Source organism: Sus scrofa, chromosome X (assembly GCF_000003025.6).
Source record: "Sus scrofa isolate TJ Tabasco breed Duroc chromosome X, Sscrofa11.1, whole genome shotgun sequence".
In the NCBI taxonomy this organism is placed as follows: Eukaryota; Metazoa; Chordata; class Mammalia; order Artiodactyla; family Suidae; genus Sus; species Sus scrofa.
Genome location: NC_010461.5, coordinates 122,460,336 through 122,480,248, shown reverse-complemented (window position 1 = coordinate 122,480,248; position 19,913 = coordinate 122,460,336). Strand labels below are relative to the sequence as shown.

General features: G+C 53.4%; 1 protein-coding gene across 6 annotated transcripts in view; it reads left to right on the top strand.

The window, feature by feature from the left end:
• CD99L2 (CD99 molecule like 2) overlaps positions 1-19,913 on the top strand; it is a 79,322-nt gene that overhangs the window by 55,741 nt on the left and 3,668 nt on the right. For 4 of the 6 annotated variants that reach the window (XM_003135467.4, XM_013991049.2, XM_021080511.1 and 1 more), the window contains 6 exons: positions 296-364; positions 495-575; positions 3,050-3,115; positions 15,453-15,491; positions 15,821-15,940; positions 19,401-19,418. In XM_003135467.4, coding sequence (XP_003135515.1) covers positions 296-364; positions 495-575; positions 3,050-3,115; positions 15,453-15,491; positions 15,821-15,940; positions 19,401-19,418 — 393 coding nt within the window. Of the gene's footprint in view, positions 1-295; positions 365-494; positions 576-3,049; positions 3,116-15,452; positions 15,492-15,820; positions 15,941-16,770; positions 17,813-19,400; positions 19,419-19,913 lie in introns of those variants that run through there. The other 2 variants (XM_013991048.2, XM_003135466.4) reach the window with 2 other exon arrangements.

Genomic DNA, 19,913 nt, shown 5'->3' with positions numbered 1-19,913 from the left:
TGGACCTCCTTGACTCACACGGCCATCTCTGGCAGATCTGCACTCAAGCCCCAAACTGCCAGGTCAAATGTGGGGTCGCGTCTCCCTCCCTACCCATTCTCTAAAGAAAAGGGAGCAGAACACATCTGATCTAAACCTGCTTACATCTCTTCATCATCCTCAGAGTGACTCTTCGGAGGCCTCAAGGACCAAGACGGGGTGCTGTCCTCATGCTGTGACTTCCCTGAGCCGTGCAGTGGCTCCTGTATTTTGTTCCTAAATGCGCTCCCCTTGCTGTCCCCCTCCCCTGTTTTAGAGAGATGGGACCGCGTCACCACGACAACCAAGAGACCTGGAGTGACCAGGGCTCCAGCAAAGCCTGCAGGTAACACGGCTGCTCTGAGGGAGGGCACTGAGGAAGGACCCCGTGGAGCTCCCTGTGGGGCAGTGTCTAAATGAGCTACCTGTAATTTAACCAGTTGACTCTCTCCTTTATGTTTTGGCGCCCCCTGAAGGCAGTGATTTTGACTTGGCTGATGCCTTGGATGGAAACGATCAAGACGATGGCCGCAGGAAACCGAGTCCAGGAGGAGGAGGTGAGTCACAGGCCAGTACTGTAGCTTCTCAGCTACAACAGCCACAGAGCCACTCCGGGCCCAGCAGAGCTGGGGGCACTTCAAGGCCCGGGAGAAACCCCCAATGACGGTTATCAAACAGCGGTCCTCAAAATTAGGGACTTTCTCAAGGGCTTTTGGTCACGTGGGTTGCATCGATCCAAGTTTGCCATCTTTCAAGTTAAAACCGAAAAAAATTAATTTCAAATGAACAAGAAACCCATACATATTAGCATAAATGGTCTATTTTATAAGAAATAACCATGGCGAGATAAAAAGAAAATTTAGCGAGGAGAGTGGCATCGTTGTGCATTTTTGCAAATGTCTCTAATGTCTGTATCTCAGTGGAAGAGCTGGACTCTCACATCTGCTTCTGGACTCCGTTGTGACATGTTGTTATGGTTGATGCATACGAAGGAAATCCGGCCTCATATCGATACGCAGTTGAGAAGAGGAAGACTATTGTAATAGCCTTTTCATGTCATTGATTCGTGTAATTTGCCTTTGGTAAGACGCCCATACTCGACCAGTGGCTGTGTCTTAGAGGTTAAGTACAGTGGGGAAGGTGAAAGTCTATCTCCGGATTTTCCACCCTCGATTTCCTTAAACCCCACAGGGTCTCTCTCACACTTTTAATGGAACTTTTACCCATTTGTGGTTTTGCGCATTTGTGCTTTAGTCATTTGGAAAGTATGGATATTCTGAGGTCTTTTGAACTTCGAAATAATGCCATATTTCATTCTGAAAAACCCTAATTCACATTTGTTAGTATCACCAGCCAGCTCATTAGAAAAAGTCACTAAATATTGGGAAGCTGTTAAGCTCGCAGGGGTAGATACAGATTTTTCCCAATTCTGCTTTTTGTATGAAATGTGATCTTTGGCAACAAGTGCTGCCAGTGGTTTTTAAGTGACAGCCTCATTTCATTCATTTGCGGGAAAACATCCGCCAAATATTCAAAAGCCACCGTAGCCAGAGTCTGCCCATGATTCTTTCTTTCTAGTTCTTCCATGACAGAAAACAGCTAAGACAATTCAGAATTGAAACCACTGGAGTTCCCTTCATGGCTCAGCGGTTAATGAATCTGACCAGGATCCATGAGGATGTGGGTTCAATCCCTGGCCTCGTTCAGGGGGTTATGGATCCAACGTCGCCGTGAGCTGTGGTGCAGGTTGCAGATGAGGCTCAGATCTGGCATTGCTGTGGCTGTGGTGTAGGCTGGCAGCTGCAGCTCCTATTCCACCCCTAGCCTGGGAACTTCCATGTGCCACAAGTGTGGCCCTAAAAAGCAAAAAAAAGGAAAGAAAGAGAAACTATCGCAGATGAGCTTTGTTGACTCAGCTATGGTACCTTGAATGGAACAGAGATGCTTTAAGCACGCCTTCCATTCCATCACCCAGAATATTGAAAGGGGTGGTGTATCAGCGGTTGAACTATACTAAAAGCACCTTTTCGTGTCTTTGTCTTAGTTGTCTTTGCTGCGTAACAGAGTGTCACAAACAGCGAGTGAAGATGATACCCTTTTGTTATCTCACAGTCGCCTTTGGCATGGAGTTCAGGCGCAGCTAAGCTGGGTTTTCCTTTCGGGGCCTCACACAGCTGCAGTCATGGCGCCATCCAGGCCTGGGGTCTCGTCTCAAGTTGGGTTGTCTTCCAAGCTCGTGTGATTGTTGGCAGAATACCATTTCCTTGCAGTTCTACAACTAATGGCTGTTTGCTTCTTTAAGACAAGTGGGGAGTTCCCCTCGTGGCTCAGTGGTTAACGAATCCAACTAGGAACCATGAGGTGGCGGGTTCGATCCCTGGCCTTTCTCCGTGGGTTGAGGATCCGGCGTTGCCGTGAGCTGTGGTGTAGGTCGCAGACGCAGCTCGGATCTGGCATTGCTGTGGCTCTGGCATAGGCCAGTGGCTCCAGCTCCGATTCGACCCCGAGCCTGGGAACCTCCATATGCCGCGGGTGCAGCCCTAAACAGACAAAAGACAAAAAAAAAAAAAAAAATTGGGAGGGAAACAGAGCCCAAAGGGGGGTGGGGGAAGGGCAGGGGGAGTGGGAGAGGAAGGTGACTCTACCGCCTCCAGTGTTTGAGCCTGGGAAGACCTCCGCCCTGTTAGAAAGGGCTCACTCGGTCCCAGGGCCCCCCGAGGAAAGCTCCCTTTTGATTAATGCCAAGTTAAATTGAGGGCGTAGCTTAATGACCCCTGCACAGTCCCTTCACCTGGGTGTGTGACAACCTGAGCGCGGGTGGCGGCCGTCCCTGTCCCGGCCCCGCTCGCACGCACAGGGACGGGGCGCTGGGGGGTGTTCACTGGCGGAGGGGATCTGGGGGGCGGCTTGAGGGTTCTGCCGGCTGCACTCCTCAAGGACACTCTTAGGCGACGTTGGACAATAGCCACCACCAAATTGCTTGTCACTGAGAAGTGTTCTTTGACATTGAGATGTGTTCTGTTTGCTCCAGGTTTTTCGGACAAGGATCTTGAAGACATCTTAGGGGGCGGCGAATACAGACCTGACAAGGGTAAAGGTAGGAGCTCGGATCTGGCCAGACACCCCGTTCTCGTTAAAGATACGACCCCACAGCGGCCAGGTCGCTGGGGCTCACGGTGCCGGGGAGGGGGCTCTGTAAGCCCATCGGCTAAACCAGCTGCTGCAGGGGATGCTGTGTCCGTCGGCAGAGGCCGCCGGCTGGGGCCGCACCGGTTCCGGTGACCAAAGGTCAGCGGACTCGCTGGGAATCGCCCTCCCGACCCGGGGAGCCTGTCCCTCTCAGGCCGGGGAGAGCAGAGCGCATGCTAAGGAGGTTTCTCAGAGGCCCAGAGCAAGCCAGACATCTGGTAAAACAGCTTTTTATTTTGAAATAGTCTCACTCACAAGACGTTGTTAAAAAAAAAATAAATTGTTCAGGAGAATTCCTATCCACCCTTCACCCAGCTTCCCCTGATGATACCTTTTTTTTTTTTTTTCTCTGCTTTTTAGGGCCTCACCTGCAGCATATGGAAGTTCCCAGGCTAGGGGTGGGTCGAATCAGAGCTACAGCTGCCAGCCTACACCACAGCCACAGCAACACGGGATCCAAGCCATGTCTGCGACCTACACCACAGCTCACGGCAACACCAGCTCCCTGACCCACTGAGCGAGGCTGGGGATTGAACCCGCATCCTCGTGGATACTAGTCGGATTCAGTTTCCACGGTGCTACAACGGGAACTCCCCCCGATGGTATTTTACCCTAACCACAGCGACATTGTCAAAACCAGCAAGTTGACACCACTGCAATATTGTTATTAAGTCATGTATATAGCCCTTATTCAGATTCCATTAGATTTTGCGGTGTATGGAAGTTCCTGGGCCAGGGACCGGATCTGAGCCACACTTGTGACCTATATGCCACAGCTGCAGCAACGCTGGATCCTCAACCCACTGCACTGAGCCTGAGCTGCTGCAGTCAGACTCTTAAACCACTGTGCCACACTGGGAACTCCGAAACCTTTTATCTGAATATATTGTCAAGGTCTGATCCTAGTGTGGGGGCAATCTTAGCCAGACGTGATGTGACAAACTAAGTTAAGCTTATAATTTGTTATTGTGACTTGGATGTGTCAGGATTATACCTTGTCGTTGGGGGTGATGCATTTTGTGGTGATACCTTGTTGTGGTTGTGACTTGTGGTATGGCTGTGACAGCAGCTTACGAGCGCATCTGGTGTAAGCCTGCTACACGCCCCACGGTCCAGGCTGCGATGCTGGCATTTGCTCCTTTTGTGCAGGAACCGTGTGTCTTTCACACGGGAACAGTGTCATCTTCCGATGAAAGGATAGTGTGTGGTCAAGTCTGTCCTTCGTTTTGAGTCAAAAGCTCTAAAAACCTCTTGATGAAACTCACAGGTGTCGGGAGAACATGGACCATTTAAAGGGCAAAGCTAGCAAATGAGCCAATTACTCCCGGGTGACAAATGGTATTTCCAGAAAGGAGCAGTGGTAGTGTGTGTGAGCACGCACACAAAGGAAGCGTGAGTGACACGTCGAGGGGTTTCCTTATTAAAAGTACATGTTTCAGCAAGGAGGAAGTGTTAGGAAATTCTCTAATTAGGCTCGTATTTGAACTTCTCATGTACAGAGTAATCAGTTGTTAGCTAAGTTATACCATCTGTCATGATAGGCGTCAGTAACGGAAAATAGAAAAAAATCCCAGCAAAAAATACAAAAATACAGTGTGACATTGAAACACAGTTATGGTAAGCTCACGATGAAATTCTCAGACACGACCTTTTATGCAAACGTGCCATTGACACGTATGAAGATAAGACATCACATTTAAATAAATGATCTTCAGCATAAAAATAATCCTAATTCATGCATTTTCTAACCTTGGGTTTTAGGCACAGACACTCCAAAACTCTAGTTGGGTCTTTTTGGGGGGCGGGGGAACATGAAGTTCCAGGGCCAGGGATCCAATTGAATCCACAACAGCAACCCAAACTGCTGCTGTGACCATGCTGGATCCTTAACCCCCTGCACCACAAGGGAATTCCTGTATTTCTGAAATATGTCCTCAGTTATATATTTTTTCTGGAGAAAACATTTCTAATGTCCCTGTAGGCACCCCATGTTTTGCATTTTCACTGACTGAGATGCCTGAGCCTAGTCAGTTGCAGCTCCTCTTTGACCCCTCTGTGGTCTACACCCTAGTGTATTCAAGCCTCTACTCTTCTTCCCCCAGAGTTGCCCTCTGGTCCCCAGTGACTTCTTGGTGGTCACAGCCCTCTGTCCCATGTGACCTGTGCAGAATTTTACTTGAGTGACCACCTCCTCCTTCACATTCTCTCCTCTTGGTCTCATCCCCTTCTTTGTAAACACTGTTGCCTGCTGGGTCTCTTTCCTTGGGTGTCCAGTTTCCTGTGTTAGTCTCTTACCCACTGGAATGGAAGGGTATTAGAAACCAAAGTCTGGATGTTGAGTGTATTCATTAGAAGGATGTCGCTAGTTCTGTGCCCTCAAAGTGAGCAGAAGTAGGAAATGGGGAAGTATATGGGTGTATTTTAGACCACGTATACATAAGTATCTATCAGCATCTGTATGACCTTAAACTTGAGTTCCTACTTAAGCCCTTTGGCAGTCGATTGCAGTTGGAGACATGTTGTAGTATTCTTTTCTAGCTTATCTGCAGCTTCCTCCTCTGACAGTGAAAAACCTACCATCCATCAACTCGTTGCTTATTTGACCAGTTCTGGTACTGTTCATGATTCGCACAATCAGAATTGTTAAGCCAAACCCCTGAACAACTTCACAGTCTAGTGCTCGTTTTTCTTCTTTTGTCTTTACCCGACCGTTTCAGTCAAAATACCGTTTGTTAAAAGTTACTTAGACAGCTCCTTTATTCACCCTCTGTTCCGTGCAGTTATGACCTATGTTTATAATGCAGGTGCATTTGTCACAGTTGGCATTACAGCCCGGGATCCCCTACCACCCCAGTTACTGTTTCACTTTGTTCTTTGGCTTGCGTACTTTAAAGGGCACTCTGGTATATGCAGTTGTGTGGGTTTTTACAAATGCACACAGTCACGTGTCCACTACCCAAATACCATACGGAATAGTTCTGCCACCGGAAGAGTTCTCCTGTACACCGCTTTGAGACACAGCTCCTCTCTCTTTCCTCAACCCTAATCTGTTGTCTGTGCGTGCAGCCACTAATGTATTTATCGTCTCTATAGTTTTGCCTTTTCCAGAATGTCATAGCGTTGGAATCCCATGTTATGTAGCCTTTCCAGATGGGCTGCTTTCACTGCATTGAAGGGTTCTCCATGTCTTTTCATGGCTTGATAAGTCCTTTCTTTATCGCGGCAAGTAGTATATTCCATAGTCTGGATGTGGCACAGCTTATCCAGTTCACCTATTGAAGGACGTCTGGGTTGCATTCAGTTTTTGGTGACTATGAATCAAGCTGCTGTAAACCTGCAGGTTTTTGGTCCATATGGGTAAATACTTGGGTGTACGATTGCCGGGTCATGTGGGAAATCGGTGTTTAACTTTACAGTGAATCCCCCGCTTTCCTCTAGAGTGGCTGTACCGTCACTCCTGTTCCACGTCCTCATCAGCAATTGTCACCAGTCGGGCTTTTTTTTTATTTGAGGCATATTCTAAGAGGTGCCTGGGGGTATGTCATGGTTTTTTCCTCTGTATTTCCCTGATGGGAAATGATGAGCATCTTTTTATACTTATTTTCTATTGTTCTGGAAAGTCTGTTCAGGTTTTTGTTTGTTTGTTTGTTTTGCCTATTTAAAAAATTAAGTTTGCGTTTATCAGTTGTATTTTCAGCCTGGATATCAGTTCTTTATCAGGTATTTGACTTTGAAAATATTTTCTCCTAGTTTGCGACTTGCCTTTTTGTTAATAGTTTTTTATCAAATAAAAAGGTTTTTTATAAAGTTTGGTTTATCCTTTTTTTTTCCTTTTATGGATCATGCTTTGGTGTTTAAGAAGAACCACATTCATGAATATTTTTCCTTACGCCTTCTTCTGAGAGTTTTATAGGTCGAGCTTTTACATTTAGGCCCTTGTTCTGTCTTTCGTCTGTAGACGGTGTGCAGTAGGGGTCCACCTTTATTCTGTTGCATGTGTATATCCAGTTGTCCTGGCACCACTACGACGGACCTTTCCCCACTGAATTGTCTTGGCTGCTTTGGTGAAAATCAACACGCCATAAATGTGTAAGAGTTGGTTTCTGAACTCTCAGTTCTGTTCCACTGATGTCTGGCCCGCCCTCTCAAGCCCCTATGGTTATCTCGCCTCTCCCTCTCATTTGCCCCTGAGACGGCGACATTACTGACAGCGCTCCAAGTCCCGTTTCGTTTGGCAGGTGCAGTGCAGCGGCTGGCTTTCACGGCTTGCCTGCCTCTCTGCAGGTGAACGAGCTGCTGAAAGGCCCGGGAAGAAGGGGAGATGAGAGCAGCCCTGGGAAAAGGCCACAGATTCCAACTCTCGGCACAGGCACTATGCCCGTCTCCTGAAGGGCTGTCTTTGGTTGTCCAGGATTATCGTTGCTTTTTGAGAAGAAGATTTGCTGACTGCCTCATGCCCGAAGTCCTCTCCCCTAGTACCTTTTGAATCTAGAATATTCTTTCTCTTTGCCCTGCCCTTCGAGCCCAGGCCCATATCACCGCTCCTTGGGTCATTGTCTTAATGCATCTGTGAAAACCTGTGAAGGGTGCGCATGAGGTGTGTATGTTACCGAATTTGACCTGGAATCACGAGCAGATGTGGAACTCGAGGGTACGGTGTATTTAGGGGTGAAGTGTACTGATCTCCGAGGAGTACTTTGAAATGCATCAGAAAAATAAGGTGGGACCGAGAGAGGGCTGGATGGACATATGATAAAGCAAATGACATAAAATGTGGAGTTTCTGTTGTGGCTCCGCAGAGACAAACCCGACTAGTGTCCCGGCCTCGTTCCGTGGGTCAGGGACCCAGCGTTGCTGCGGGTGTGGTGTAGGTGGCAGACACAGCTGAGACCTGGCGAGGCTGTGGCTGTGACATAGGCTGGCAGCTACAGCTCCAATTTGAGCCCTAACCTGGGAACGTCCACATGCCACAGATGCAGGCCCCCCCCCCAAAAAAAAGTAAAGTGTTACAGACCCCAGATGGTGGGTATGTGAGTGTCCACCGTGCAATGTTTTCAACTTTTTGGATTATTTGAAATTTTTCTTAATTGTTGAGAAAAACTTTTTTTCAGAAGCCAAAAAAAGTCTTTAATGGCTCCCACTGCCTACAAGATAAGTTCAAGGCCTTTACCCCGTTGGCATACCTGCTGCCCGGCCGGCCTGCCAGTTCCTCTTATCGCCAAACATGCAGACCACATGCTGCAGTTCCAGGGCCAGGGATCAAATGCACGCCACAGATGTGACCCAAGCCACTAAAGTGACAATGCTGCAACCTTAACCCACTGTGCCTCCCTTGTGTGTCCCTGGCCACCCCAATAAAAGCTTTGCTGAAATGCGGGGGACCAGGACGGACCGAACACCCGGCTTTGGTCTCTGCCCGCTTGCCTCCCCCACCTGATTGGCTAGGCTGACCACCCTCTGGGCCGTATTAGTGATGCCATCCTGGCATAAGACGCTTTCTCCAGGACTCCAAAGGGGGCCGTGAGGGCGGCGGGGCAGCCTGTACGCTTGCCCAGGTGACCGCTAGAGGTCAGGTGATGAGTTGGGGGGGGGTCCCCAGAAGCCTGTTGGTAAAGCCGGTGCCTCAGCTGGTCTTCCTCAGGTCCTTGCTTCTGCCCTCAGTTGGGGAAGAACCTGGCGGGGCGGAGGGGATGTCCTTAGCGCCCCGATTGCCCTTCCTGCTGCCTTGGTCACACAACTCTTGACAAGCTGGGCTGGGCACGGGGATCAAGCTTGGAAGACAGCGAGCGTCATCATCCTGCCTGCGTCCTGCCTGCTGGACGGTTTGCCCCGCTTGTTGTCTCTGAACCGTCCCTGAACTTCTGGGTCTGCTCAAGGCTGGCGTCTTGGGGACCAGCTCGTTCTAGTGGCCGTCCTCGGGGCCTTAGACGGGAGCAGGTGTCTTTGGGGAGGGCCTGTCTTCTGCCTCAAGTGCAGACGCTCCCTGTGTCTCAGAGGACACCACGAAGGGAGGAGCCCTGTCGGACCTTGTCCTTGGAGGTCGCTTTGCAGCCTTGCTTTCTTCGTCGCATCGCCACCTCCTGCGGCCACCCAGCTGGGTTCCTCCGTTCTGTGCTGCTCATTTCTAATTACTGCGGGCTCACGACGTGGAAAATACTGCATCTTTTTTTTTTTAATCAGGAGAGGAAATCTAATATCAGAATCTGGCTGAGCACCTCTTTCCTCCCAGCTGGGAGTCTTTTTTTTTTTTTTTCCCCGCTGTACAGCATGGGGACCAAGTTATACTTACTTTTTATTTTTTATTAAAGTACATTTGATGTATAACGTTCCTTCAATTTCTGCTGCACAGCGAAGCGACGCAGCCAGACGTCCCCTCGTTCCTGTCTTTATCCCCTTTCGTCATTTCTAACCCGGGAGACCGTGCGGTTCCCCGTGCGGGACGGCAGGACCCCATTGCTTCCAGATGGGAATTTTTCAGGCCCAAAGCATGCACTTCTTAAAAACAGAGTCAAGAGTCAAAGCCTGTAGTTCTGAAGAGCTGCAGACACTGTCTTACAGGTATTTGGGCCTCATGCCGGTGTCGGAAGTGTCCCCACGGGTGAGGCGGGACCCGTCACCTTTAGTGCCCGGGGGTAAATGCGAAGCCGTCCATTCGCTGTGGTCAGTTAGTTGACGGTAACTTCGAGCGCTTTTGCGCTCCAGACGCGGGACCTCGGGCTTTGAATCCCTCCCAGGGCTTTGCTTAGACGGCTTCCTCGGCGCTGCCCTCGCCCTGCACGTGCCTGGACTCGGCACACTGCTTCGTGCCCCTGCATCTTCATTCTCGTCGTTTCTCTTGTGATGGCACGCACGGCACCAGGGCTCCTTACTGAGTTTAAACTTTATTTGGGAAACAGTTACGTACCATTTACCATTTTAACCATCGGAAGCGTACGATTCAGTGGCTTGAAGTACAACCCTCAGCAGCATCCATCTTCCCAAACGGAAGCAGCCAGGCCGCCTCCTCCCCTCCCCAGTCCGCAGTAGCCACTCTTGTGCCTTCTGTCGCTATGAAGTCAACTACTTTAGGGACCTTATTTATTACATATTGAAATTTGGCAGCACCTGCAGCATGCAGAAGTTCCCAAGCTGGGGATCAGACCTGTGCCATAGCAGTGACCTGGGCCACAGCTGTGACAACACCAGATCCTTAACCCCCTGAGCCACCAGGGAGCTCCTGGACGTCATTTACATGGAATCATTTACATGCTGTCAGGGTCCGCCCACGTTATCGCGCGGCTCCGTACGTCGTTCCTTCTTAACTTGTCCTTGTATAGATAACGCCACATTCTGTTCGACACGCTCCCTGGCGGGTCCTTAAAGAACTCTTCCATTTTTACTGTGTTTACAGTTACTCTGTTGAAGTATCTGGGCCTCTTGTGGCCCCTTACAAGCCATCGAGTTAGTCTCACGCAACAGGGAGCTGGGTCTCAATGGGGACACAGCCACAGCAAAGGGCTGAAGGAAAGGCTGGCCGGAGAAATACTGGCTAAAAGCCACCAGACATCTGCTGGCGACTTGGTGACCACCAAGTCCCCCAGGTGCTCTGCTCACTGTGGGAGCCGAACAGTTAGTGATCTGCCCCCAGACGGCCGAGTCCCTCTGAACAGCCGCCTCTGGAGCACTCGTCTTCATGTGTCTCTGCCTTCTTCGGACCCGTTTCCATATCTTTTTCAGCTTTTATAACAGAAAGAAATAGATTGTTTCAGATTGAGGGACGCCTCTCTGGTTGAAGTGTTCTAGAATGTGAAGAGACCCACTTAGCCCCTCAGAGCCTCTGCTCCCAACACACACACACGTGCAGCATGAACACAGGGCCCCTCTCGGAGGTCACTTCTCTGTGTCTTGGCAGCTCAACCTAGGAAGGCGGATTGCGGGGCTCGGGGTCACGTGGGACAGGGCACCTGCCACATCGTCTAGAAGGCAGGCCGCGCATCCTCTTCCCGGAGGTGGGAGATGGAGGCGGACTGGGCCTTGGAGACTCCGGAGCCGGGAGGAGCGGCAGCCGCTGCGGTCTGCCTGCGCCGCCGGGGTCTGGCTGGTGGTTCTCAGTTCAGTTTGGCTTTGTAACCATCGGTCATTTGCAGCAGGTGTTTTTGTCCTCTTTATTCATTTTTCAATTTAAAAAATTATTTTGCCTTTCTGCTGCCACTTCTTCTATAATGAAAATACATTTAAAAAATCAGAAAGCCCTAGCTGTGGTTCTGTGGGGTAGGCTGAAGTGGGGAATTTCTAGTACCTAGGAGGCGACTCGAGACGCTTTGGTATGTGATGGCGACTGATGTATCCTCGCCTGCCTTCTGGAGTCACGAGTATCTAAAACATACTGTCCTTGAAACTGAGGATCCCACCAGCGACCTGTGAAATAGCCACTCTCCAGTTGTGGGGAAATAGAGGTGGCTGGAGTTGCATGAAGCGTGCAGATTTTAGACATTTCAAAAAGTTATATGAAAAATACTTGTGTATTGTTTCACCGTCTAGGAAGCATCACTAGTGATACTCGGGCGTATGTGCTCGCAGTACTTTCTCTGTGCGTAAAGTATGCATTCATAAATGTTTGTGTTTATTTTTACAAAAACGGGGCGATGCTCCCCTTCGAACACCGGTTATTTATTCCGGAACACCCGGAGTGTCTTTTTCCGTCATTAAGGGTGCTCTGAGGCATCGTGTCCCCCGTCACACTACAGTGTCTTTCTGGACCTTATTTAACCGGGTCTCCCTTTGTCCAGGGAGACTCCCCCTCCAGCTCGTGACTGCTGTACGCAGTGCCACCGTGAAGACGCCCTCGCCACATGTGCAAAACCTTGATAGTCTGTCAAATTCCTAGAACGTGACTGGCGCCGTCACAGGCAGTGTAACTTTTGAAAGATGCAGCCCTTCAAGGGCTCTGCCAGATGGTGCTCCGGGAAGATGGAACCCGCTCCCTTGTCCAGCCCTGGGAAGTCAACAGGTACCCGTCTGCTCACACACACCCTGTCCCTGGGGACTCCGGTTTTGTAACCTTTGCGCATTTGATCTCAGTACAAGATGCTCTCCTGTCTAAATGTTAGCTTTTGGGGAATTCAAGACGCGAAATACTTTTCGCCTTTTTGTCTTATGGACACGCTGCTTCGTGTCGGTGCCGCTTGCCCGGCCTTAACTGGCGTCCGCATCTCTTCTCATTCATGCGGAGGGACTCTCTTTGTATTAGGGAGGATGACTCCAAACCATCTCAGTGACCTTTTCGCCAGCAGGTGAACCTTGGCATCCTTTCCACTTTTTGCCGCAATGGGATCAGTGCACCGGTTTCGTGTGGGCGCGTGTTTTCAGTTCTCTTGGGTGTCACGTGTGTCTAGACGCGGTGTCGTTCCGTCTTGTGATGACAGTGTGTTTACCTTTGAGAGGGAAGCCCAGCCTGCTTCCCACAGCGGTGTCTGAAAGGTCCGGTTTATTCACGCACACTCATTTACCTTTTCTTGGATCCTGGCCATCCGCGTGCGTGTGAAGTGGGAGCTCATGGCAGGTTGAGTCCCTGATGACTGAGGATGCCGAGCATCTTGTCATGTGCTTCTTGGCCATTCGCGTATCTCTCCAGAGAAGTGTCTGCACACCCTTTGTCCATTTGTAAATTGAATTGTTGGCTTTTTTATTGAGTTGTAGAAGTTCTTTATCCTAAATACCTGTCCCTTGTCACCTATAGGATTTGCCAGTGTCTCTTTCCATTTTGTGCGTCGTCTTTCCACTTTCTTGGTGACGTCCTATGAAGCACAAGGAGTTTTAATCTTGATGAGATCCAGTTATCCATTTGTTTTCTTTTGTTTCCTGTCTTTTTGTTGTACTGAAGTCTTCCCTTTTGATGTGCATTTGGTCTTTTCCAGTTCTTTAGGGTCAGCTTGAGGAAGTTAGCGCTTTTATGGCTTCATCCATTTTACCGTTATTGGAAACTGACTTCCGTGGGTGGTGTTGGTTTGGATACATTTGGTGGGTCAGTGGGTCATCAATTGGCCTACGTACATTTTGTAAAGGAACGGGATTCAGGCTGTGCTCGGAGGAAGTGAACAGAACTCAGTAGACAAGCAGGAATCAAGACCACGACACTGGCTCCGCTTACTCCAGCGGCAAGCCTTTATGGCTGACTTCCAGTTCATATAACTAGAAGGGATGGAAGGATCTAGAAGGACTGGGTTGTTATTTTCCAGTGGTACTTGAACCTCACACTATCTTCAGCCCAAGCGCCCATTTGAGCCCCGGCCAGGGTGACTTTTTTTGAGCGGGAATAACATTTGCGTGTCGTCTTCCTGGGATACTGCTGTTGTACAGTCGCAGGTGGTCAGATAGTCAGGAATCCCTGGAGCCTGAAGAATTGAGCTTTTGGGTCTTCTGATAGCCCGGGGCAGCCAGGCCTCTCCCTGTGCCCCTTGGAGGCGTGGTAGGCAGGGAGCCTTCCTGTTTCCATTTCGTGTAACACCATCACTGTCACCGTAGCTCGTGGCCATACAGATTGTGAGGTTCAAGTTGTTGGGAAGGAATCCTCGTGACCAAGTATTAATAAGGAAAGAGGGACTTGGGAACACTGAGCTTCATTCCACCTCGAGGGGAAAGAAAGAGTGGGCTCAACTGCTCATTCCTCCCGGGAAAGCGAGTGGCGTGAATCCGTCAGCAGAGGACGCCTGTTGGGGGGGGGGGGGCTCACCGCTACCCTTGACAGTGGCCACCTCCGGCACAGAAGAAGGGACCGGTGATGGGCCAGCACAGCTGGACCCCACGTCCTCACAGGTGACCTCACTGCTGACAGGCCAGGGACTCGTGTCCTCCTCTCAGCTCTGCTTTCTCCCGCAGCAGGATTGTGTCTTTGCAAATGCCCGTGCTTCTTGTTTTGCAAATAACCCGTCATTTCCCATCACGGGTGTGTCTGTAAAATGCCTGTAACTCAAGGACTCAGCCCCAGGTGGGAACAGAGCAAACCTCATTTTCTCCTCCAAGATTTTTTTTTAATAGACTTTAATTTTTTAGAGCAATTTTCGGTTCCCAGCAAAACGCAGCACGTCGTACAGAGAATCCCCAAACAGCCCCACTCCCGCCCGCCCGCCCGCAGAGTCCCCCACCGGAGGGGGTGCGTTTGTGACATTTCGTGAACCTACATCCCCCCGGGTTCGTTGATTGTGAAGGAAATGTCAGAGGCCGTGGCCTCCAGCCCAGAGCGGCTGCCCCGAGAGCCCCGGGCTCTGGGAACAGTCTCCCTCCCTTCACGAGCGTTCTGTCCCCGGGAGCAAGAGGGCACCCGGAAGGGCGCGCTCCAGGCTAGTTCATGTCCCCAAATGGCACCAGGTGCTTGTCAGGGAGCTGCCGTCTGGGCAGCGCGTGTGAGTGTGTGAACGTGCTTAGTTTTGTGAAGTTTTGTCACGCAAGCAAAGAACAGCTCTGTCACCGCAGGGTCCTTCCGTGTCCCTTTCTAATCACAGCCAGCTCCATCCTCCTTCACCCTCCCTGACCCCTGGCAGCCACTCATCTAGTCCCCGTCTCTGCGGGATTGCAAAATACTAGATAACCGGATTGTCAGCCTGCCTCGGTTTATGTTTCAAGAACAGCTCCAACTCTGTGCCCGCCTGGAAACCTCCTGACAGCACGTAATCCTGCAGCACATGGGGAGGGCGCTGCGTGTGTGCCTAAGTGACAGGAACAGAAGCATCTGGATGTGAAGGAACGCGTGCGAAGGGCCAGGCGCGGGAGGAAAGCAGACAGATGGGAACTGTGATCTCTCCGGGTAGTGGTAGGATGATGGGTTATCTTCATGCTGGTCTTTCATCACTGTGTTTCTGGATTTAGATAAACAGTACAGGAGGCTGTGGCTCACGGGACATGCACAGCGCTGTTCGGAGTCAAGCTGGGGCCTGGTGGGGGCTCTGTTGCCGGCAAATCCCTCAGCACCTGCCCCCGCCCCCCTGCAGTAATGGGGCTGGGTGCCCCTGCCCCCGTGGATTGCAGAGAGCGCCAGGATGTAACACGTTCGGGGCACGGGCGCCGGCATTTGGAAGATACAAAGTTCCACCTGGCAGCCTGGGCTTGGCAGGTGATGGGCGGAAGGAAGCAGGTCTTGCTACAGTCAGAGATGCCGGCTGGGGCCTTTGGCACAGGTGGACTCAGAAGGGTCAGCGAGTCGGGAAGGAGCTGTCGCTCCTGAGCCGGTGGTCACAGCAGACACTGAGAGCTTTTTGTCCTTTCTGCAGGTGATGCCGGGTATGGCAGCAACGGTGACTCGGAATCCGGTGAGTTGGAGTGAGTCCTGGGGTTCATGCTTCCCCGGGCCCACCCTGTTTCCGCCAGAGAACCGTGCGGCCGACGGCAGGCTGCAGCCATTGAAGGGAGATCCGCATCAGAGTCTGGTTCCCAGGGAGGTGGCCCCACGGGAAGCACCCCCCCCCCGGCCTGTCTGGGCCTCGGGGAGGGCGGGGCTGCGCCAGTTGTACGGCCACCTTTCCAGCCGTTCACAGGGTCCATCCAGACAGGCAGCAGGCAGCACTGGCTTGGGGGTCACGGGCGTTTGAACAAGCTCAGCTGGGCGGCCTGACCCGCGTCTCTCCCCAACCTCGCCCAGGAATGTCGGCAGAGACCGGCACCATCGCCGGCGTGGCCAGCGCTCTGGCCATGGCTCTCATCGGCGCCGTGTCCAGCTACATCTCCTACCAGCAGAAGAAGTTCTGCTTCAGCATTCAGCGTAAGTGGCTCTGCCCCGCGGCCCCTTGCGGCTGTGCCCTCCCGTTCCTGTCCGTGACCCCCTGGGGACAGACGCAGGCCAGACGGAAGCGTGAACCAGCCCGGAAGGGAGGATTGGGCTGGACTCAATGACGTTGATCTTCCGAGGGGTTCAGCTCCCGGAAGCCCAAGTGACCCCTGGGTTTCTCCCTGAATTTCCCCGAGGCTCGGGGTCGCACCCCAGGGGCCGGGGGCCGTTGGAGGCAGAAGGCAGTGTCGCCGGGGTCTCAGAGCCCGCAGTGGCACCGTGGGGCAAGCCAGCGCCCACCATCCCCTCCGGTCCCAGGAGGATCAGGCAGCGTATGGAGTCGAGAATGGTTTTAAAGGAGCCGGGATGTAGGGGGAAGACGCGCCTGTGGTCCCCACCTGTCCACAGCAGCTTGGTGACACAGGGCTGCTTCGGCTGTAGCTGCGGGGCTCTCTGTGGCGCATAGACGGAATAGTTACTTATGTGGGATGTCTCCCAGGAGCCTGTGTTGGGGGAGCCCGTGGGGGACCCTGTCGAGAGTGAACGAGACCACGCTCGGTGGCTTTATAAGCACAGCGCAGATGTGTCGCTGTTTGATGAGCCTCGCTGAAGACGGGCGATTGTTAGTTCAAGTGGGAGAAGTCGTCCCCTGTGAGCCCCCCCACCCCCGCCCCGGCCTTGCTCTGGGCCTGGAGTGGAGCTTCTCGGAAGACAGACTTGGGTCCCAGAATGCTTTGCGTGTGTGTGTAGAGCTGGTTTTTTCATCTGGCCTCATGTTTGCTGCCTTGCTTCTTGTACCGTGTTCATGACCGGGGCCGCCGCAGAGAGCGCCGCAGGCTCCAGAGACACCGTTCACATCTCAGTGCACAGCCTGCACATCTGCTCCAGTGGCCCTGCTGGGGGGTCCTGTCCCGCCCGCCACAGTGGATCCAGAAGCTTGGCTTGTGGCGTCGGGTGAGAGGAGGAGTCCCAGGGAGCGCAGAGCTGGAGGCCGCGTTGGCCTTAGGCCTTTGCTCAAAAGCAAAGAAACTGAGTGGCTCAAAACCTATTTATTCTCTTCCAGTTGTGGAGGCCAGAAGTCCAAGGTCAGGGGGTCAGCGGGGCGGGTCCCCCTCTGGGGGAGGGTGCTTCCCTCTTCCTCCAGCTTGCTGCTGCCTCTGTCTGCAGGTGGCTTCTCCTCTGTCATCTTCTGTCTCTTAAAAGGGCACTTGTCATTGGATGTCAGACCCACCCTAAATCCAGGCTGATCTTATCTCAAGATCCTTCAGTTCATTAGCTCTGCAAAGACCGTTTTCCCAAATAACGCCACGTCCACAGGTTCCAGGGACGAGAGCGTGGCCTTATCCCTCAGGCGCCACCATTCACCCCGGTTCAGCATCATATCCCAGCAGTGAGATGGGACTTTAGAATGCACGTTGGGTACGAGAGACTAAAGGCTGGGCCTAAAGTTAGAGTAAGAATGGCTTCCTGGGCACTGCACGCTGCCCCTGCCTGCCCTGGCCCGACAGGGCAGCTGCCACGGCGCCCTCCTTCATGCCGCGGGGACGAGCCTGAGGGGGCTGTTGAAGGAACTCGCTCCAGATGGGAAGCAATGGATCCGGGCTGGAAGGCAAAGCGGGGAACTAGGAGGGGCGGGAAGAAAGGTTAATTTCCAGAGATGCAAACTGTTGCCTTTGGAGTGGCTAAGCGCTGAGAGCCGGCCGTGTAGCACAGGGAACTCGATCTAGTCGCTTAGGATGGAGCATGATCATGTGAGGAAAAAGAATGCGTACGTGGATGTGGGACTGGGTCAGCTGGCCGTACAGTCGAAAGCTGACAGAACACCGTAAACCAGCTCTGATGGAAAAAATAATCATCATTAAAAAACAAAAAAAAAAGGTTGATTTCCCCACCCCAGAATAGCAGGCTGGGTTGTATCTGTTAGGGAGGCAATAAGGTGAAGTGAAAATACATTCTTTTCACACCTGTTCCCTAAAACAAACAGGGGTGAGGTTTGGCAGATTGCATCCGTGAGCAAAGCCCAGTGAAAGGGGAGAATACGAAGGCCTTGGTGCACCGCCCTGAGGGTTGAGGTGGGGCCCGGGGAGGAGAAACCACCAGGAAGGGGCCCTGTGGCCAGCGAAGGCTCAGGCAGCAGGCCCGGAGGGCGTGGACGCCACCTCTCTCCGGGCGGCCGCGGGGCCGGGGGGTTGCTGGGCCGCGGGCTGCGGCTCCCGATCTGCCCAAAGGCCGGCCCCCCGCACTTTGCCCTCCGCCTGCCGCCGATGGCATCGCTGGCCCCGCACGGCCCTCCGTCCCTCAGCTGGCCTTTCATGCGAGTAACTGCCACCACTTCTAGTTTCGCTTCTGTGGCCGCTCCCTGTGTGGCCAGCACGGGCTTCCCATTGTCCAAGTCGGGTCCGCTCCCGCGTCCGTGGCCTCCGTCCCGAATTCCATCAGCACGTCGGGGGGCGCCTTTCCATCCCCACTGCCCTGTCCTCCATCTGGCTGCTTCCCCCTCCCTCCCGCCTGCTTCTCCCTGCACTGAGCAGCCCCGGGGACCTGTGTAAAGTGCACAGGGACAGCTCTGCCTGGCCCCCCCCACCCCAATTCCTTCCCGCCGCCCTCCAGGTCCTGCCGTTCAGAGCCCTTCATGGTCTGGCTCCATCACAGCCCTTGTCTTCCCCGGGCCCCTGTCCGCCGAAGCCCGTCTCCACGGCCGCACTGACCTCCCTGGGTGCACTCTGCCCTCTCCAGAGTCCTCTCCGCTGTGCCCTCGCCTCACCTAGCTGCCCCCACGTCCTTCCACCGTCCAGCCCAGAGGCTGTGTCTCGTGCCGCCACAGCGCCCCCTGCCGGCCTGCTGCGGGGCCGGCGGGGCGGGAGCGGGCCGCCCCCATCCCTCTGAGCTGCCAGCTCCGTGCGTGCGGACCGCGTGTGTTTCGGGCGTGGTGCCTCCTGCTCCTGGGCCCGGCTGGAGTCCGGAGGAGCCCCGTGGATGTTGGCGGGGTGGCTAAGCCCCTGGGAAGCTGAGGGTCAGGATGGGGTCCTCTCGCCGCCCTTCCTGCCAAAACTCTGCCCAGAGCGGGGACGTTGGGGAAGCTGAGCAGAAACCGCGGGGCAGAGACCCGGGGCGGGCAGGGGAGAAAGCCCACTGCACGGCGAGCGCGGAGCAGCAACTGCGCCGCAGATTCCGGGGACGCAGAACAGAAACCGCTCTGCACTCGTTGCACTGGCAAGACCCGGGGGACGGCCCGTGACGGCACGTGACTGCTGGGAGGGCCTGACCCCACCGTGGTGCTCAGGGGCTTCCCGTCTCACTGCCGCCAAAGAGGCCCTGGCCTTGGGGACCCTCTGCTTCCTCTGTCTCTGCCCTCAGTGCCAAGGGTCAGCGCGTGGCGCGGAAAGCCCACATGGTTTGTTGCCAGGGGCTGAGTTCTTGCTCCTGGGTCCTAAGCTTTGTGTCTTGCCTTCAGATGCAGCAGAAGGTCAAGGTAACAACGTGCTTTGACTCACTCATTTTCCTCTTCTGCTTTGGCCTCTACGTGCACTTCATCGTCCAGCCCTCCCCTCCTCGCTGCGCTCCTTCCTTCTTGCCACCCCCCTGCCCCTTCCCTGGTCCTCCCCAACTTGGCTGTGACCACTCTCACTTTTCCTTCTCCCCATATGAGGCGGGGTTGGGTGTGGCTGCGTTTCAGGGATGCTGGGCCGGGGGCAGAGGTCCTGTCTGGGGCTCAGCTGCCCACTGACGGCCGCCCCTGAGAGAACCAGGGGCTGCCCCGGGGCGGGAGACGGCCGGTGCCCACCGGCTTGGCAGCTGGGCAGCCATCGGGAGGCGCGGGGCGCATCCCCTGGCCCCTGCCTGGCAGCGGGGAACACCTTCCATGGGCTCTTTCACCCATCCTGCCAGGCCTGCCCATTAGCACCAGGCCGGGTGGGCGGCCCTTTCTATGAGGAGGGCCTAGATGCAGCCCAGGACGGTGGAGTGA